Raw genomic sequence first — 17,772 nt, forward strand, 5'->3', positions numbered from 1 at the left:
GTGTTCTTTAAGGTTGAGGAAGTTTCCTTTTATTCCTAATTATGTTGCATGCCTTTATTATGAGACACGTTGAATTTTGTTAAATGCTTTTTCTGCAGTTATTAAGGAACCCTGGTGGCATAAGGGACTATGAGTTGAGCTGTTACAGCAGTTTGAAACAAGCCACTCTAAAGTAAAACAAGATGGGGCTTTAATTCCCACGAAGATTTATAGTCCCAGAAACCCTAGGGAACAGTTGTACTCTGTCCTACAGGGTTGCTATGCGTCAGAATTAACTCAATTAAGGTTGGTTGGTATTGAGATAATCATGTGCTTTTGCTCTTTATTTATGATACATGATTTTCGGGTATTAAACCAAGCTTGCATTCCTTGGACAAGTCCCACTTGATCATGCTGCATAATTTTTATACAATGGGGTTTTAAAACATTTGTAAAAAACATTCTAAGATCTTTCAATTCCATTTTTCTATGAACTTTTTTGATGCCTCTTCGTTTATTGCTGGATTTAATTTGCTAGCATGTTGCTGAGGGCTTTTACATCCTTATTGCTAAGACATACTTGTCTATAGTTTCATTTTCTTGTGATGGCTTTGTCCATTTTTAACATTGGGTTAATACTGGACTCATAAGCTGAATTACAAAGTGTTCTTTTCACTTTTGTTTTTGAAATAGTTTGCAAAAAATCAAGTACTTTTTAATGTTTGCTGGAATTCAGTGATGAAGTCTGTATCTAGGCTTTTCTGAAACCAAAACAACCAACAATAAACCAAACCTACTGCTGTCAAGTCAAATTTCAACTCACAGCAACCTTAAAGGATGAGGTAGAACTGTGGTAGGAGAACGCCCTGGCTGTACTCTGTAGGGAAGAATACTTCTGTATCTTTCTTCCAAGGAGCAGCGGGCGGGTTTGAGCCACTGACCTTTTAGTTAGCAGCCAAGTGATTAATCATTGCACCACTTGGCTCCTTTAAAGTGAAGTTAAATGATCTATTCAAGGTCAATAGCAGAATTAGAATTTGAATTCTGGCGGAAGAGCCTGAGCCTTTAGGTACTTTTCTGTACTGCTTCTTAAAATGAGTGTTGAATGTCGTCAAATGCTAATTGTTTTTAATCAAATTTGCTAACGTGATAAATTATACTAATAAATTAAAAAAATCATTTTATTGGGGGCTCCTACAATTCTTATCACAATCCATACATACATCAATTGTGTCAAGCATATTTGTACATTTGTTGCCATCATCATTCTCAAAACATCTGCCTTCTACTTGAGCCCTTAATATCGCCTCCTGATTCCCCCCCCCTCCCCACTTGTTCTTAAATATCTGGGATAAACCCAACTTGGTCATAGCATATCTTTATTTAAAAAAACACACTGCTGGATTTCACCTGCTAATATTATATTTAGGGATTCTGGCTCATAATTTCTAGGAATATACTAGCTAAGTTCATAAGTAAGGTGGAGTGTGTCACTGGTGACATGTTAGCTTTAATTATGAGGCTAACAGTGCTTTTTGTAGGAGAGATTCTATGTCCTTCAGTGACCTAGATTAGTAGCTTAGTTGTGAAAAACAGTACTGAGAATAAAATAATAAATTTCCACAAGATGGCTGGAGGAGCCTCGCAGACTGTCAATATTGCTGAAATGCTTTCCTATGAATGTACCCTTAAGAATGTTAGTACATCTCTAATTTTACAGTTTACTAGTACACATTTTAAAAAAAAACAACAAAAATTACGGTTTTTCTGTTGGCTGCTAGGCACTTTTATGAGCACATGGATATAGTGTGGGACAGATAAGATAGGAATAAATAAAAAGTTTTAATGATCATTATTGATCATTTAGAATCAACTTACCATAATGTAGAGCTGTTTGACCTTCATTGTCCTAGAAAAGAAGTAACAAATTTTAGAAGTCTGAATAACAAAAGCATGAACTATGTAGTTATACTGAGAGACAGGCATATTTGACAGATCAAAGTTCCAGACATTTATCAGAGAATGGTGTCAGTGGAGTCACCTGGCAGCTTGGGACCCAGTTCTAACATGGAGAGCCTGGAGATGTTGAACAGCAGCTTGTGTGTTGTGGCAGCTATAGTCAGTGACAGAACTATCAGATTAGCAGATAACCCAAAGGAAAGCTTCGGGTAACGGAGTTAAAATGTGGTTGTTTGATCAATTGGTGGCCGAAAAACTGACGCTGTTTGTCATTTACCTTGATGACTATCAAAATTTTTTTCTAAGTTTTTCTACCAATCTAAGAAATATGTGACTTAAAGTGAGAATGAGCTGATAGATTAATCCCCTTTCAAAGATTCACAAAGTGTAGGCTCATAATATTTAAGTTTCATAACTAAATAAACTATCATAAGGAAATGAAAAAATACACAAAATCCCAGAAATTTTAAAAGAACATCAAAGTTGCCATAGAATACTCAGAAAACTCTAGGCATTTCATTAAAAAACTTTTACAATCAAGATATCCTATATATATTCTAATTATAACACAGACAAGAATGTTTTAATAATGCTATCTTTTGAGAGCAGCCAATCACATTACATGGGCAACAAATAATCAGGATTAAGTATAGGTAAAAAAGCAGAATTTAGTAATGAATTTGATATGCATTTGCCATAATCATGCTCCCGATAATTAACAGTGCATAACTTGGAGAAGGCGGTGTTATGACCAACCACATTAGTCTTGGGCAACCTTTATCTGCCGTTTCCATTTCTCCAAACCTAAGTGTGGGGTGAAGTTGGCTGTCAGAATTTTTTGGTTCTAGTGGAGTAGTGGTTAACCGTGTCTGGTGGGCTGCGATCTGAAAAGACAGCAGTTCAAAACCACCAGTTCTGAGAGAGAAAGATGGGCTTTCTATTTCTTTTTACAGTTACAGGCTCAGAAACTCACCGGGGCAGTTCTACCCTGTCTTACAGGGTCTTTTATGAGTCGGCACTGACTCAGTGGCACTCAGTCTTCTCCCCATTTAATCCCTTCCACAGGAAAGGAAGAAAGAAAGAAAGAAAGAAAGAAGCTTGACATGCATCTTCTGGTTCAGACATGGAGCTAGGAAAAAGCAAAAATGACAGTAGGATTTCTGCTCTCAATAGGATAGAGTAGAACTGCTCCCTAGGGCTATGGAGACAACGTTTTTATGAAAGCAGAGAGCCTCATCTAGTGGAGTAGCTGATGAGTTGGAACCTCTGACCTTTCAGCTAGCCACACCAAATGCTTAACCCACTGTGCAACCAGGACTCACTGGGCAGTGAGACCAAGTCTAAACCAGATGGACTACTCTAAGAACCACCTCTTTGTGATTTTGACAGGTTGTAAATCTTTATGGGAGCATGATTTTTCTCCCACACAGCAGCTGGGGTGGGTTAGAACAGCTGACCTGTGGTTAGCAGCCCAACACTTAACCTGGGCTCCTTTTGGGTAGTAAAGTAGGTAGGAAGAAAAAGGCCATTCCTTCAGAGCTTCTTAACAGCTAAAGAAGCTTAACAGATGAAAACTGGTGGGAGTGGAGTGGAAAGGGATACAACTTCGAGGCAAATAGTTTAATTAAATGGTTTTCCTCAACAAGAGAATGGGAGGTTTGGTTGGAGGTAAGGTGTGAGTGTGTGTGGTGGCGGTGGTATAAAAAGTAGTTTTGAGGGACCCTAAGGGTAGATTTGGCTGAGGTGTAGCAGTGGTTAAATTTATGATGTCCATCAAGCATCCCAGAAATAGGGACAGGAGGAAGGTGAAAGGAAATGGAGTAAAGAAGTAGGAAGCAAAAGCTATTTATAGAGGGATAGCTATAGGCATGTATGTATGTAAATATATTAATTTATAATGAAAGGGATAGAGGCCAATGTACCTATATTTATATGTTAAAGTATTAAGAAAGCAGACAAATTTTGGGCCTCTACTCAAGGCCTCCCTAAACACAAGAACACTTTGTTCTAATAACCTGGCACTCTTTGATACTCACTTTCCCGACATGATCGCTGAAGACAAAATGGGTTCATAAGCAAATGTGGTGAAGAGAGTGGATAGTGTCTGGCTATCTAAAGAGATGGCGTCTGGGGTCTTAAAGACTTGAAGTTAAACAAGCAGCCATCTAACTGGGAAGAAAATAAGCCTACATGGAAGAAGCACACCTGCCTACGTGACCATGAGGTGTTGATGGGATCAGGTATCAAAAGATCCAAAACAAACAATTATATCAATGCAAATGAAGGGGGTTGAAGTGGAGGCCCAAAGTCCATCTGTGGACAACTGGACATTCCTCTATAAATGACTACAAGGAAGGGACAATTCAACCAGGTGCAGTATAGCACTGGAAAAACACCCATCATTCCTCTAGCTGCTGAATGCTTCTTCCTCACCACTACCTCGATCCAGTTCTACCTTACAAATATGGCTAGACCAGAGTACACACATTAGTACAGGTAAGAGCTCTCAACACATGGAATTCAGGACAAATAAACCCCTCAGGTACAGTAGTGGGAGGAGAGATATTATGACAGTAAGGGGGAAGGTGGGGAGGGGGAGAAAGGGAGACCCATCACAAGGTTGGATAATTAGCCCACCCCCCCAGGGGGATGAGTAACAGGAATGTGGGTTAAGGGAGACAATGGACAGTGTAATGCACAAAGTAACAACAATAATGTATAATTGATCAAGGATTCACAAGGGTGGGTGAGGGAGGGAGGGGAAGAAAGAGGAGCTGATATCAAGGGCTCAAGTAGTAAAAAATGTTTTGGAAATGTTGATGGCAACATTTGTATAAGTGTGCTCAATGATGGATTGTTATAAGGTTTGATTCATTAAAAAAAAAAGAATTAGGTTTGGATAAAAATCCAAAGTTGAAATAAGAAACAGATAAAGGTTTATAATTTTGTAGAACAACTACCTAAGGCTTTTATAGAACATAACAGATAAAAACTACTAAAACTTGGGGGGGGGGGCGGAAGCATACCACAGGTAAAAATCCATAAAGGGAGTGACAAAGGAAAGCACCAGGAGGTGAGAAGAGTGCTGCCCACTTTTCCTTACCTTTCCTAGATACAAACCCTTCCCAAGCCACCTTTCCCATGGACTAGCAAACCGCTCCAGGTTAATTCACCAAAATCATCATTAAGCTCCACCATGTCCCATTTGCTGTTCTAGGTAGTGGAAACACAGAGGTGAAGGAGACAGACAGGTGCCTGCTATGCTAAGTCTTACATTCTAGCGGTGAGAGGGCAGTAAATAAATATACTTCATCTAGTGGTTAAGTGCGCGGAGAACAATAAAGCTGCGCAAGGGGCTGCAGCGGGTGCTGTTTTAGATGGAGGAAACAGGATGGACTCTGAGAAGGGGTGGCTGCACAGTGAAGTGCTAAGGATTCTGGGGGGTGGGGGGGATGTCACCCACCTTGTGCAAACCAGATCGCTCATCATCCTCACAAAAGACAGATTTACTATGGAGACTTGACCTTTGTCATTGAATGCAGAATAACTTGTACATCAAAACTTATTATTAAGTGGTTAGTTTTACCTCACTAATCTTGTTAGACCTATGTGTGTTCATTTGTATAATTAAGTTCTTTCGGTGCATGAAATCCAAAATAGATAAATCGTACAGAAATAGTAATGGGAGTAAGGATTTTCTGAGAGTTCGGGGAGAGATGGGGGAAGGGGACACTGATAGCCATGATGGCTGTATAACCCCACTCAAAGGGAACGAATAACACAACTGTGGCTGAACGGATACATTGGATGGGATAAGACGTGGAAAAATACATAATAATAAAGGTTCCTGGGGGGTAGGGTAGGGGGGAGGGGCTAACGGGGAGCCAAAATCAAGAAGAAAATATTTTGAAAAAGATAGTAGCAGCAATTGTACAACTATGCTTGATCTAACTGAAATATGGATTGTTATAATATTTTTAAGAGCTCCCAATAAAAGGATTAAACATAAATCACTAAAATTGAAAACAAAACAACTGAAGGGGTTGCTGCTGGATGCCATGACGTCAGTTCTGACTCATGGTGAACACAGGCACAGCAGCGCAAACACTACCCAGGCCTGCGCCAACCTCACACTTGTTATGTCTGAGCCTACAGGTCTCTGATGTTCTGAGGTTAGCCATGGGTTCCATGGCTAATTTCTCAGAAGCGCACAGCCTGTTCCCTCTTCTCGTCTCTTCTTAGTCTGGAGGCTGTGCTGACACCTGCTCACTTGGGGTGACCCTGCTGGGATTTGAAATGCCAGTGACATCGCTTCCAGCATCACAGCAACACACAGGCCACCACAGTCCAACAAATGGACAAATTTTACATCTGCGATTAAATGAAAAAAATTAGGAATTTTCAGTTATACTTTTTGCCATAAAACTGCAGTACTGTACATATGGTCTACAACAAGAAAAACTAACTTTAACAGATGATATGAAAAATGATAAGCAACCACTGCCAGCATGATAAACAACTGACAGAAATGAAAACAATCAGCGGCAGCATCTATTGATTAGGCATCCCCTTTAGATGCACATCTACACAAATGTTCTCAAGAATAGGTCTGCTGCATGCACACTGCTACAGATAAGAGCCCCGAAACACAGGGAATCCAGGATACATAAACCCCTCAGGGACACCAAGCAAAGTAGAGATACCAGAGGATTAGAGGAGGGTGGGGGAAGAAATGGGGAATCAATCATAAGGATCAATCTAGAACCTCCTCCCAGGAGGATGAACAGAAAAGTGGGGGAGGGGCAACAGAGGACGATGTAAGATATTGAAAAATAATTTATAATTTATCAAGGGTTCGTGAGGGAGGGTGAAAGAAGAAATGGGGAGCTGATATCAGGGGCTCAAGTGGGAAGAGAATGCTTTGAAATGATGATGACGGCATATGCATAAATGTGCTTGACACACTGGATGAATGTATGGATTGTGATAAGAGATGTAAAAGCCCCCAATAAAAGTATTTAGAAAAAAAAGACTAGATCTGCTTTGGAAACTGCAGCTAAAACCACTGCAGTATGCTCAGTGTGATACTACAGTGTGACACTAAAACTGCCAGAAAGAGAGACACTCGAGTATAAATGTGAAATCAAGACTACAACATGAAAAAAAAAAGACTACAACATAGTCATGTATTATGTGTGTTATATGCCCACAAGGTGGTCTTCTCGGGTCCATATAATCATTCAGATGCACAAGACCACTCCTGGCATCAGTTGATTCAGAGGTATTTTCAGACAGAAGCCATGGAGAGCTTGCCACAGGGGCAATGTGACATGGAGTCCTTGCAGTAATTCACGAAGGTCACAGCTGGCCCAGCTATTAGAAGCTACCTTCTCTCCAGGTGAGATAGTCTGACTCTTCTCCTTGACTTGCAAACTCTCATGATATACATGCGTAGTTGTATCTTCTGACAACAGCTTGCAGGGTCCCAATTAGGGACACACTACTTAAAAACAACTCAGAACAGTCCAAAGTACAGTGTCCCCACCCTGTATTATAATATTAATTTTCCTTTGCAGTTCCTCCCAGCCTACATGGAATTTACCAACCAGGAGCCACGTATCTATCACAAGTATTGTTATTTAGAAACATGCTATTGTGAGGAGTCACTGAGCTGGTCACTCAGTGACCCCAGATACAGCAAAACAAACAAACCAATGCCGAGTTGTATGCCATCCTTACAACTGTTCTTGGGTTTGAGCCCACTATTGTAGCCACGGTGTCAGTCCATCCTGCCCAGGGCCTCCCTCTGTTTTGCTGCCCCTCTACTTTACCAAGCATGATGTCCTTCTCCGGGAACTAGGCTTTCTTGACACCATGTCCAATGTATGTGAGACAAAGTCTTGCCATCCACGCTTCTAAGGCAGTGGTTCCCAACCTTCCTAATGCCACGACCCCTTAAGACAGTTCCTCATGTTGCGGTGACCTCCTAACCATAAAATTATTTTCATTGCTACTTCATATCTGTAATTTTGCTACTGTTATGAATCATAATGTAAATATCAGATATGCAGGATGTATTTTCATTGTTACAAATTAAACATAATTGAAGCATAGTGATTAATCACAAACAATATGTCATTATATATTGTGAAATATTTATGTTTTCCGATGGTCTTAGGGACCCCTGTGAAAGGACTGTTCGACCTCCAAAAGGGTTGTGACCCACAGGTTGAGAACTGCTGTTCTCAGGTGTTTTCCAGCTGTTCTTCCAAGACAGATTTGTTTGTTCTTTTGGCAAACCATGGTACTTCCAACATTCTTCACCAGTATCATAATTCAAAGGCATTGGTTCTTCTTTGGTCTTTATTCAATGGCTAACTTCCACAAGTATATGAGGCATTTGAAAATTTCATGGCTTGGGCCAGGCCCATCTTTCAAGTGGTACAGCTCCTCAGACTTTAAAGAAGTCTTGTGTAGATTTACCTAACGCAATTGGTTATTTTGTCTCTCGACTGCCGTTTCCCCGAGCACTGATGGTGGATCTAGGCAAGATGACAGCCTTGACCACTTCTATCTGTTTCCATTTACCATGATGGTACTTATTGGTCCAGTTGGGAGGACTTTTGTTTTCTTAAATTAGGTTGTAATTCACCCTGAAGGCTGCAAATCTTGCATCTTCATCAGAAAGTGCTTCAAGTCCTCCTTACATTCGGCAGGCAAGCTGTGTCATCTGCACACTGTAGATTGTTAATAAGCCTTCCTCCAATTCCGATGCCACATTGTTCTTCACATAACTCAGCTCTCGGCTTAGCATACGGACTGAATAAGCCTACTGAGAGAATTTAACCCTGAGTTGGAATACCAGCCAGCCACTAGAAATTTGTCCAAGAGGGCATTTATGGATATGAAAAGCTACTTGGGATAAATTGTTAAATAAAATGTGGGTTATAAAACTACATACAGTATGAACCTATTTTATTTTCAAAATACCTACCTATCTATTGAAAAAATAAAGCATCAAAATGATTATAGGGGTTCCCTGGGGTAAGATTTTGGATGACAAAATTAAAATAAATTATACTTGGATTTTGTAATTATTTATTGATATTTCATATGTAGTAAGACGAATTAATTTGAAACCCCCCAAATCAAACTCTACCTATATGCTTACAAACTTATTTTTCAGGGACTGTATTTTTTGATAGAATAATTATTACTTAGCTTTCCACCCTGCGCCCCCTCCCTCAATTGATTTAACTAATTACAAATACGGTTACTTGCAAATTACTATATAGTTATAAGCATGATCTACCTCCTACCTCCCAATCCCTATCTTGTTTACTCTGTTCCTCAAATCACCGTGCCTAATTCAAGGCTTTTGTGCTCAGATGCTGCGGGCTCAAGTGTTCCAGTGTTTAATGTGAAATAATGAGGTTTTTGATCTTTCAACTTAGGGCATGTCCAGGTAGAAACCAATTAAAACAGGACATACATATAAGAACCATGACTCCAATCACAGTCCTGATTGGCAAATGGGAATAGAAAGACAGGGGGACATCCACGCTGGCCTCTAATTCCATTAGCTTCTCTGTCTTCCAAGAATACTAGAGAAAAGGAGGTGGCTTTAAAAAAGATTTCAAGAATCTTCTCACCCAAATCACAATACAACATTTTTAAAAAGAAAGAATTGTCTTTAACTCTGAATTGTTTATATGCCTAAGCAATATGTTATATGTATTTAGGTGAAACAAAGAAAAGACCAATACTTTAAATTAATCCCTAATGAAATTATGGTTGTTAGGAATTCATATGTAAATCTTTTTTTATACGTAGTACATAATACGCACCCAAGAAACGTTACAAAAAAAGAAATGTTACATCAATGAACTAGATGATTATGACTCAATATTATAAAGCCTGCTCAGTTTTTCATATTATAAGCAATCATTTTAATCACTTGCTGTATTATAATACTCATACCATTTATAATTATGTTGCTTTCATAAGATAAACCACATCATTTTATATCTACCAAATCTTTCTATTACTCCTCTTTGAATGTTAAATGAAATTTGTTTTGAAACATGGATATGGCCCCAAACAATTTTTTTCAGTAACTTTAAGATAGAATATAGGAACCAAATCTTGATCTTTACAGATTTTGTTTTAAAATATATTACAAAGAATAAATGGAATTGAATGTCAAGAATGAGTAAGTGAAAGCTTTTACTCATCTGGTTTACAACTTATATCAGCTAATTTTTCTAGATTTAAATTGATGAAATTGTTTGGTTGTTTCATTTCAAATGACCACACCAGGAGAGAGGTTGTTTGTCATGGTTATTTATCTTCTTTCTTTCTGTTTTAGCTCAAAGGAAATGTTCAAATCTAATAAATATGGAGTTCTTATAAACAGCAGCAAAAACTATTCCAATAAATTTAAATTGGCCATATGTTTGAAATCTTTGTAGGACATTATACATTAGGGCAAAGTAAAAATACTCAGCTGAATTAAAAATACACAAAGTAACACACAGGACAAAGCTTTCTACTCCCGTAAATACTCTTGGAAATCCACAAAGGGCACTTCTACCCTATCCTTAAAGGGTTGGTATGAGTTGTAATTGACTCAATGGTATTGAATTTGAAGTAGAAAAGAAAGTTAAAACCTAGAAAAAGCACATGTTTAAAACACAATCTATAAAAGCATAAAATGCAACCATAAACATCCCCATATTCTTCCTGTTTCCAAGTAAATAATAAAAACATGTAATGAACACAAATGAATGTCAATTTGAGAAGCTTAAATACCCAGGCTCTCAAAAATGAGAAGGAAAAATGTACCTATACACTTTCCTGTCCCTGCCCCCACACAAAGGGTTCCTCACCATCACCTTTAACACGCTGGACCACTTCACACCATTGGATTTTGCTTCCAACAGGCCTGTGCCTCTCTGTTCGGACTCTGGATTATCACTGACTCGGCTGAGCTGGGTTCCAGAGCAACCACTCCTCTTCAGAATTTTAAGTAGTGCCTTGAGGTTCCACAATCCTTACTTTAAAACATTCCCCTCGAAAGAGGGACCGGACTTCAACCCAGTGCTCCAAGATGTGAATGCAACATACCGGCATGGAGTAGGGAACGAGTGGTGAGGTCTAGGGGGCTGGCCCCAATCCCAAATACTAAGTGGACACCTGCCCCTCCCCCCAGAAGAATTTATTCCAAAAGACAGGATTGAATCTGCAGCTCTGGGAGAGGGACATATCTGATCGGAGCACACGGGAGCAGATGAAGGGGGAGGAGGAGAGAGTGGAGCACATCCTGGCCCACCAGGCCTTGAGGACGATGACAGCAGTCAGTCCACAGAGAAGACCACATGGCTAGCCCCACTATGAGACATAACGCCCCTCACTGACCCATAGCCCTACAGGGGACAACACCCGAGACAGTGTGGGAATTGCACCTGATCTGATCCTGCCACACCGAGGCAAAACACTAAGGGGTGCAACAGAACAGCAAGGGAATGGAGTGGCGAGGTCTCCAGGGAATGCTGAAGGTGGATTTTGGGGCCAGGGCGTGGTGCCCCAACAGACTGGACTGGAAAACACTCCTAAAATCCAACAAACGATCCTTGAACTAACTACAAGCTTTACTTTCGTGGGTTTTTTTGGTCATTGTTTTGTTGTATATTGTTGCTTGGTTTTGCTCTGTCTTGTTTTTGTGCATGTTATTGTCTCCACAGGTCTGCCTAAATAAGAACAATCTGGAGGAGAAAACAATGGGACTGACAGTTCGGGGGGGGGGGGAGACACGGGAGAGGGGGAGGGGGGAAAGGAAGTGGTGTTAACAAACCCAGGGACAAGGGAACAAGTGATTCAAATCCGTGGTGAGGAAGGTGTGGGAGGCCTGGTAGGACATGATCAAGGGCAATGTAACCAAGAGGAAGTGCTTAAACCCAAGTGGGAACTTAACATGATAGTGGGACAGGAGGAAAGTCAAGGGAAATAGAGGAAAGAGCTAGGAGGCAAAGGGCATTTATAGAGGTTTAGATAAAGACATGTACATATGCAAATATATTTATATCTGAGGATGGGGAAATAGATGTATGTGAATATATTTATAGGTTTAGTATTAAGGCAGCAGGACATTATGCCTCCACTCAAGTACTCCCTCAATGAAAGAATACTTTTTTGTATTAAATTGGTATTCTATGATGCTCACCTTCCTGACACAACCACTGAAGACAAAGCGAGTGAAAAAGCAAATGTGGTGAAGAAAGCTGATGGTGCCTGGCTATCAAAAGATATAGCATCTGGGGTCTTAAAAGCTTGAAGGTAAACAAGCGGCCATCTAGCTCAGAAGCAACAAAGCCCACGTGGAAGAAGCACACCAGCCTGTGTGATCACGAGGTGCCGAAGGGATCAGTTATCAGGCATCAAAGAAGAAAAAATCTTATCATTGTGTGCTCACCTCCATGATATGATCGCTGAAGACAAATGGGTGCATAAGCAAATGTGGTGAAGAAAGCTGATGGTGTCCAGCTATCAAGAGATAGCGTCTGGGGTCTTAAAGGCTTGAAGGTAAACAAGTGGCCATCTATCTCAGAAACAACAAAGCCCCCATGGAAGAAGCACACCAACCTGTGTGGATCACGAGGTGTCGAAGGCATGAGATATCAGGCATCATCAGAACAAAAAATCTTACCATAGTGAATTGGGGTGGGGGTGGGGAAGTGGAGTGGAGACCCAAAGCCCATTTGTCAGCCACTGGAGATCCCCTTGCAGAAGGGTCTCGAGGAGGAATTGAGTCAGTCAGGATGCGATGTAGCAACGATGAAAAATACAACTTTCCTCTAGTTCCTAAATGTTTCCTTCCTTGCAAGTTTGGCTGGACCAGAGGATGTACACTGGTACAGATAGGAACTGGAAACACAGGTCCCTTTAGGACCAGTGGTGTGAGTGGCGATACTGGGAGGGTAGAGGGAGGGTAGGTTGGAAAGGGGGAACCGATTACAAGGATCTACATGTGACCTCCTCCATGGGGGACAGACAACAGAAAAGTGGGTAAAGGCAGACATCGGACAGGGCAAGACATGACAAAATAATAATTTATAAATTATCAAGGGTTCATGAGGGAGGGGAGAGCAGGGAGGGAGAGGGAATATGAGGACCTGATGCCAGGGGCTTAAGTGGAGAGCAAATGTTTTGAGAATGATGAAGGCAATTAATGTGCAAATGTGCTTTACACAATTGATGTATGTATGGATTATGGTAAGAAGTTGTATGAGCCCCTAATAAAATGATTAAAAAATGTCCCCCTGGTACAACTCTTATCACAATCTATATATACATACATCAATTGTATCAAGCACATTTACACATTTGTTGCCATCATCTTTTTCAAAATATTTTCTTTCTACTTGAGCCCTTGGTTATCAGCTCATTTTTTCTTCTCCGTCCCTCACAAACCCTTGATAATTTATAAATTACTATTTTGTCATATCTCACACTGTCCAATGTCTCCCTTCCCCCACTTTACTGCTGTCCGTCCCCCTGCGAGGGGGTTCTATGATCGGTTCCTCCTTCCCCCACCTTCCCTTTACCCTCCTGGTATCGCTGCTCTCAATATTGGTCCTGAGGGGTTAATCTGTCCTGGATTCCCTGTGTTCCCAGATCTTATCTGTACCTGTGTACATGCTCTGATTTACCCAGATTTGTAAGGTAGAATTGGGGTTATGATGGGGGTAGGGAAAGCATTAACGAACTAGAGGAAAGTTGTATGTTCCATCAATGAGATACTGAGCCTTAACTGTCTCCTCTCGTCCTTGTGACCATTTTGTAAGGGGATGTCCAATTGTCTACAGATGGGTTTTAAGTCTCCACTCTGCACTCTTCCTCATTCACAATGATCTGATTTTTTGTTCTGGGTCTTTGATGCCTGATCCCATTGATACCTTATGATCACACAGGCTGGCATGCTTTTTTTTCTTTTTCTGGCATGCTTCTTACATGTGGGTTTTGTTGCTTCTCAGTTAGATGGCCGCTTGTTTATTTTCAAGCCTTTAAGACCCCAGATGCTATATCTTGTGATAGCCAGGCACTATCAGCTTTCATCACATTTGCTTATGCACCCACTTTGTCTTCTCCCCTCACTTGTATCCTTGCATAATTTATGAATGTTTGTGTTCTTCTATTGCTTTGAAGGAAAAGACCATGGCACGTTTAACTTCATAGAGCTCTACTTTCCTCAAGTTAGTCCCTAGAGGGTCACAAATGGTTACATGCTGAACTACAAACCCAAAGGTTGGTGTTTAAAACCCATCCACGTGTGGCTCAGAAGACATGCCTGGCGATGTGCTTCTAGCAGGTCAGCGTCATGACACCGGTATGGGGTGCACAGCTGCTCTGCACACGTGGGCCCAACATGAGTTGGAATTGACTAGATGAGAACTGGGTTTTTGTTTTTTTTTAATCGTTTTATTAGGGGCTCATACAACTCTTATCACAATCCATATATATATCAATTGTATAAAGCACATCTGTACATTCATTGCCCTCATCATTCTCAAAACATTTGCTTTCTACCTAAGCCCCTGACATCAGCTCCTCATTTTTCCCCTCCCTCCCCACTCCCCTCTCCCTCATGAGCCCTTAATAATTTAGAAAGTGTTATTTTGTTATATCTTGCCCTGTCCGACATCTCCCTTCACCCACCTCTCTGTTGTCTGTCCCCCAGGGAGGTCACATGTAGATCCTTGTAATCGGTTCCCTCTTTCCAACCCACTCTCCCTCTGCCCTCCCAGTATCACCACTCATACCACTGGTCCCAAAGGGATCATCCGTCCTGGATTCCCTGTGCCTCCAGCTCTCATCTGTACCAGTGTACATCCTCTGGTCCAACCAGACTTGCAAAGTAGAATTCGGATCATGATAGTGGGTAGGGGGGCGGGGAAAGAAGTATTTAGGAACTAGAGGAAAGTTGTATTTTTCATCGTTGCTACATCGCACCTTGACTGGCTTGTCTCTTCGCCTAGACCCCTCTGCAAGGGGATCACCAGTGCTTTTACTTTAAAAAAATCTTTATCTTTTTGTATCTAGCTGAGAATCCTGCATATAGTAAAAGTTAAATAGAGTTAAGAAAAATAAAGTTACACGTCACTAATTCAGAAACTTGATTTTTGGTATTCTCAAGTACCTAGAATAGCACCCAAAGCAAAGGTGTGGGGGTGGGTGGGAATGTTGATAAGGACCAAGTAAGGTGGAGGGGGTGGGGGGATACTGATAAGGGCCACATGACACTAATAGGATCACTGTGTAGAAAGATTCTCCTAGTTGATTTAAGAAAGCAATGAAAGACATATATTTGCCTATGAAATATGAGGTGCAGCCAGAAGCAGAAGAGACATGGGAAGTACAAACAAAGTAAAGGACAGCAAGCACTGGGAGCAGAAGTGGTATGTATGTATGGATTGTGGTAAGAATTGTACAAGTCCCCAATACAATGATTTAAAAACAACAAAAAAAAAGAAGGAAGCAATGAAGTATTAGGATATAGTGTAGAAAACTATTTTATAGAAAATCAATGAAAAAGTAGAATGCAGCTGTCAGGTTTTGAGTTAATGGACTCAAGCATACCAACAAGCATGGAGATGATGCGGGACTAGACAAAACTGGGTTCTGTTATACATAAGGTTGCCTTGAGTAGGAGCTGACCAGTAACAGCAAATGACACTGTAACAAATGCTCAACAATTGGGCCAAACACTAGTCTAAAATGTCTAACTTTCCAAAGGGCAGCAAAAGTTGTACGGGACAAACAAGGGGTCATACGGAGCCCTGATGGTGCTGTGAATTGGATGATGGACCCCATGGGTGAGATGCTGAACCCACCAGCTACGCTGAAGGAGAAACATAAGGCTCTCTTCATGGTCTTGGAAACCTTACATAGGATTAGTATAGGTTAGAATCAGCATAACGGGAGTGGAAAACATACTATATGATGGCATTTATACAAATATTGCTTTTAACCCTCATAAACTGGATGATATAAAAATCATTCCCATTTTAAAGGTAAGACGAGACTCAGACTGATTATATAACTTGCTGAAGGTCCCAGGCCCTTTTCATATCAAAATCCATAATTTCTCAGTGGCATCAAGTTGATTTCAACTCATACTGTCCCTGTGTATACAACAGAATGAAACATTGTCTGGCCTGTGCCATACTCACAATTGAAAATAATAAAAAAGAATCACTACAAATGAACACAAATAAGAAGAAATGTTAACTTTGTAGATTTGCAGGTTAAAAACAAGTGGTCAAAGTTATCGTGTTACATACAGCACACTTTAGTGATTCCTATTAACATGATCTCCAAACTGGTAACATGTATTCAGAGATTAAATGACCATATTCTTTAAGGTTACATACGTGTCTTTATTTCTACTTTGGTTTCTTTCTTTCCTTTAAATAAATCATTTATTGGGGGCTCTTACAGTTCTTATAACAACCTATACACCAACTGTATAACACCAATTGTATAAGACACATTTGTACATGTTTCCATCATCATTTAAAAAATATTTTCTTTCTACTTGAGCCCTTGGTATCAGCTCCTCATCGCCCCTGGTTTCTTACCCTCCTTTCCAGTATGCATGTTTTGAGAAGCAGTAGCTTAGTCTACATATATTATTTTCATCAACTTGCTCAGTGAGTCTAACATTCAGGGTTAGGTACCTAACAGAATAAAATCAAAAATGTTCTCTCTTTTGTTTTTTTAAACATTTTATTAGGGGCTCATACAACTCTTATCACAATCCATATGTATACATACATCAATTGTATAAAGCACATCCATACATTCCCTGCCCCAATCACTCTCAAAGCATTTGCTCTCCACTTAAGTCCCTTACATCAGGTCCTCTTTTTTATTCCCCTCCCTCCCCGCTCCCCCCTCCCTCATGTGCCCTTGGTAATTTATACATTGTTATTTTGTCATATCTTGCCCTATCTGGAGTCTCCCTTCCCCTGCTTCTCTGCCGTCCCTCTCCCAGGGAGGAGGTCACCTGTGGATCAGTTTCCCCTTTCCAACCCACTCACCCTACACTCTCCCAGCATCGCCCCCCACACCCTTGGTCCTGAAGGTATCATCCACCCTGGGTTCCCTGTGCCTCTAGCCCTCATATGTACCAGTGTACAACCTCTGCCCTATCCAGCCCTGCAAGGTAGAATTCGGATCATGGTAGTTGGGGGGAGGAAGCATCCAGGATCTGGGGGAAAGCTGTGTTCTTCATCGGTACTACCTCGCACCCTGACTGACCCATCTACTCTCCTAAACCCCTCTATGAGGGGATCTCCATTGGCCGACACTTGGGCCTTGGGTCTCCACTCTGCACTTCCCCCTTCATTCAATATGGTACACACACACACACACACACACACACACACACATTCCTTTTTTTTGTGCATGATGCCTTATACCAAGTCCCTTGGGCACCTCGTGATCGCACTGGCTGGTGTGCTTCTTCCATGTGGGCTTTTTTGCTTCTGAGCTAGATGGCTGCTGGTTCACCTTCAAGCCTTTAGGACCCCAGATACTATCTCTTTTGATAGCCGGGCACCATCCGCTTTCTTCGCCACATTTGCTTATGCACCCATTTGTCTTCAGCGATCCTATCATGGAGGTGTGCAGCCAATGATATGATGATTTTTTGTTCTTTGATGCCTGATAACTGATCCCTTTGGGACCACTCGATCACCCAGGCTGGTGTGTTCTTCCATGTGGGCTTTGTTGCTTCTGAGCTAGATGGCCGCTTGTTTATCTTCAAGCCTTTAA

General features: G+C 40.9%; 1 protein-coding gene across 2 annotated transcripts in view; it reads right to left on the minus strand.

Annotated features, from left to right (window-relative positions):
* Window positions 1–17,772, minus strand: part of ACBD6 (acyl-CoA binding domain containing 6) — a 180,061-nt gene that overhangs the window by 22,385 nt on the left and 139,904 nt on the right. For both annotated transcript variants that reach the window (XM_075528046.1, XM_075528052.1), the window contains one exon: window positions 1,858–1,888. In XM_075528046.1, coding sequence (XP_075384161.1) covers window positions 1,858–1,888 — 31 coding nt within the window. The remainder of the gene's footprint in view (window positions 1–1,857; window positions 1,889–17,772) is intronic.

Source organism: Tenrec ecaudatus, chromosome 1, assembly GCF_050624435.1.
Source record: "Tenrec ecaudatus isolate mTenEca1 chromosome 1, mTenEca1.hap1, whole genome shotgun sequence".
Classification (NCBI taxonomy): domain Eukaryota; kingdom Metazoa; phylum Chordata; class Mammalia; order Afrosoricida; family Tenrecidae; genus Tenrec; species Tenrec ecaudatus.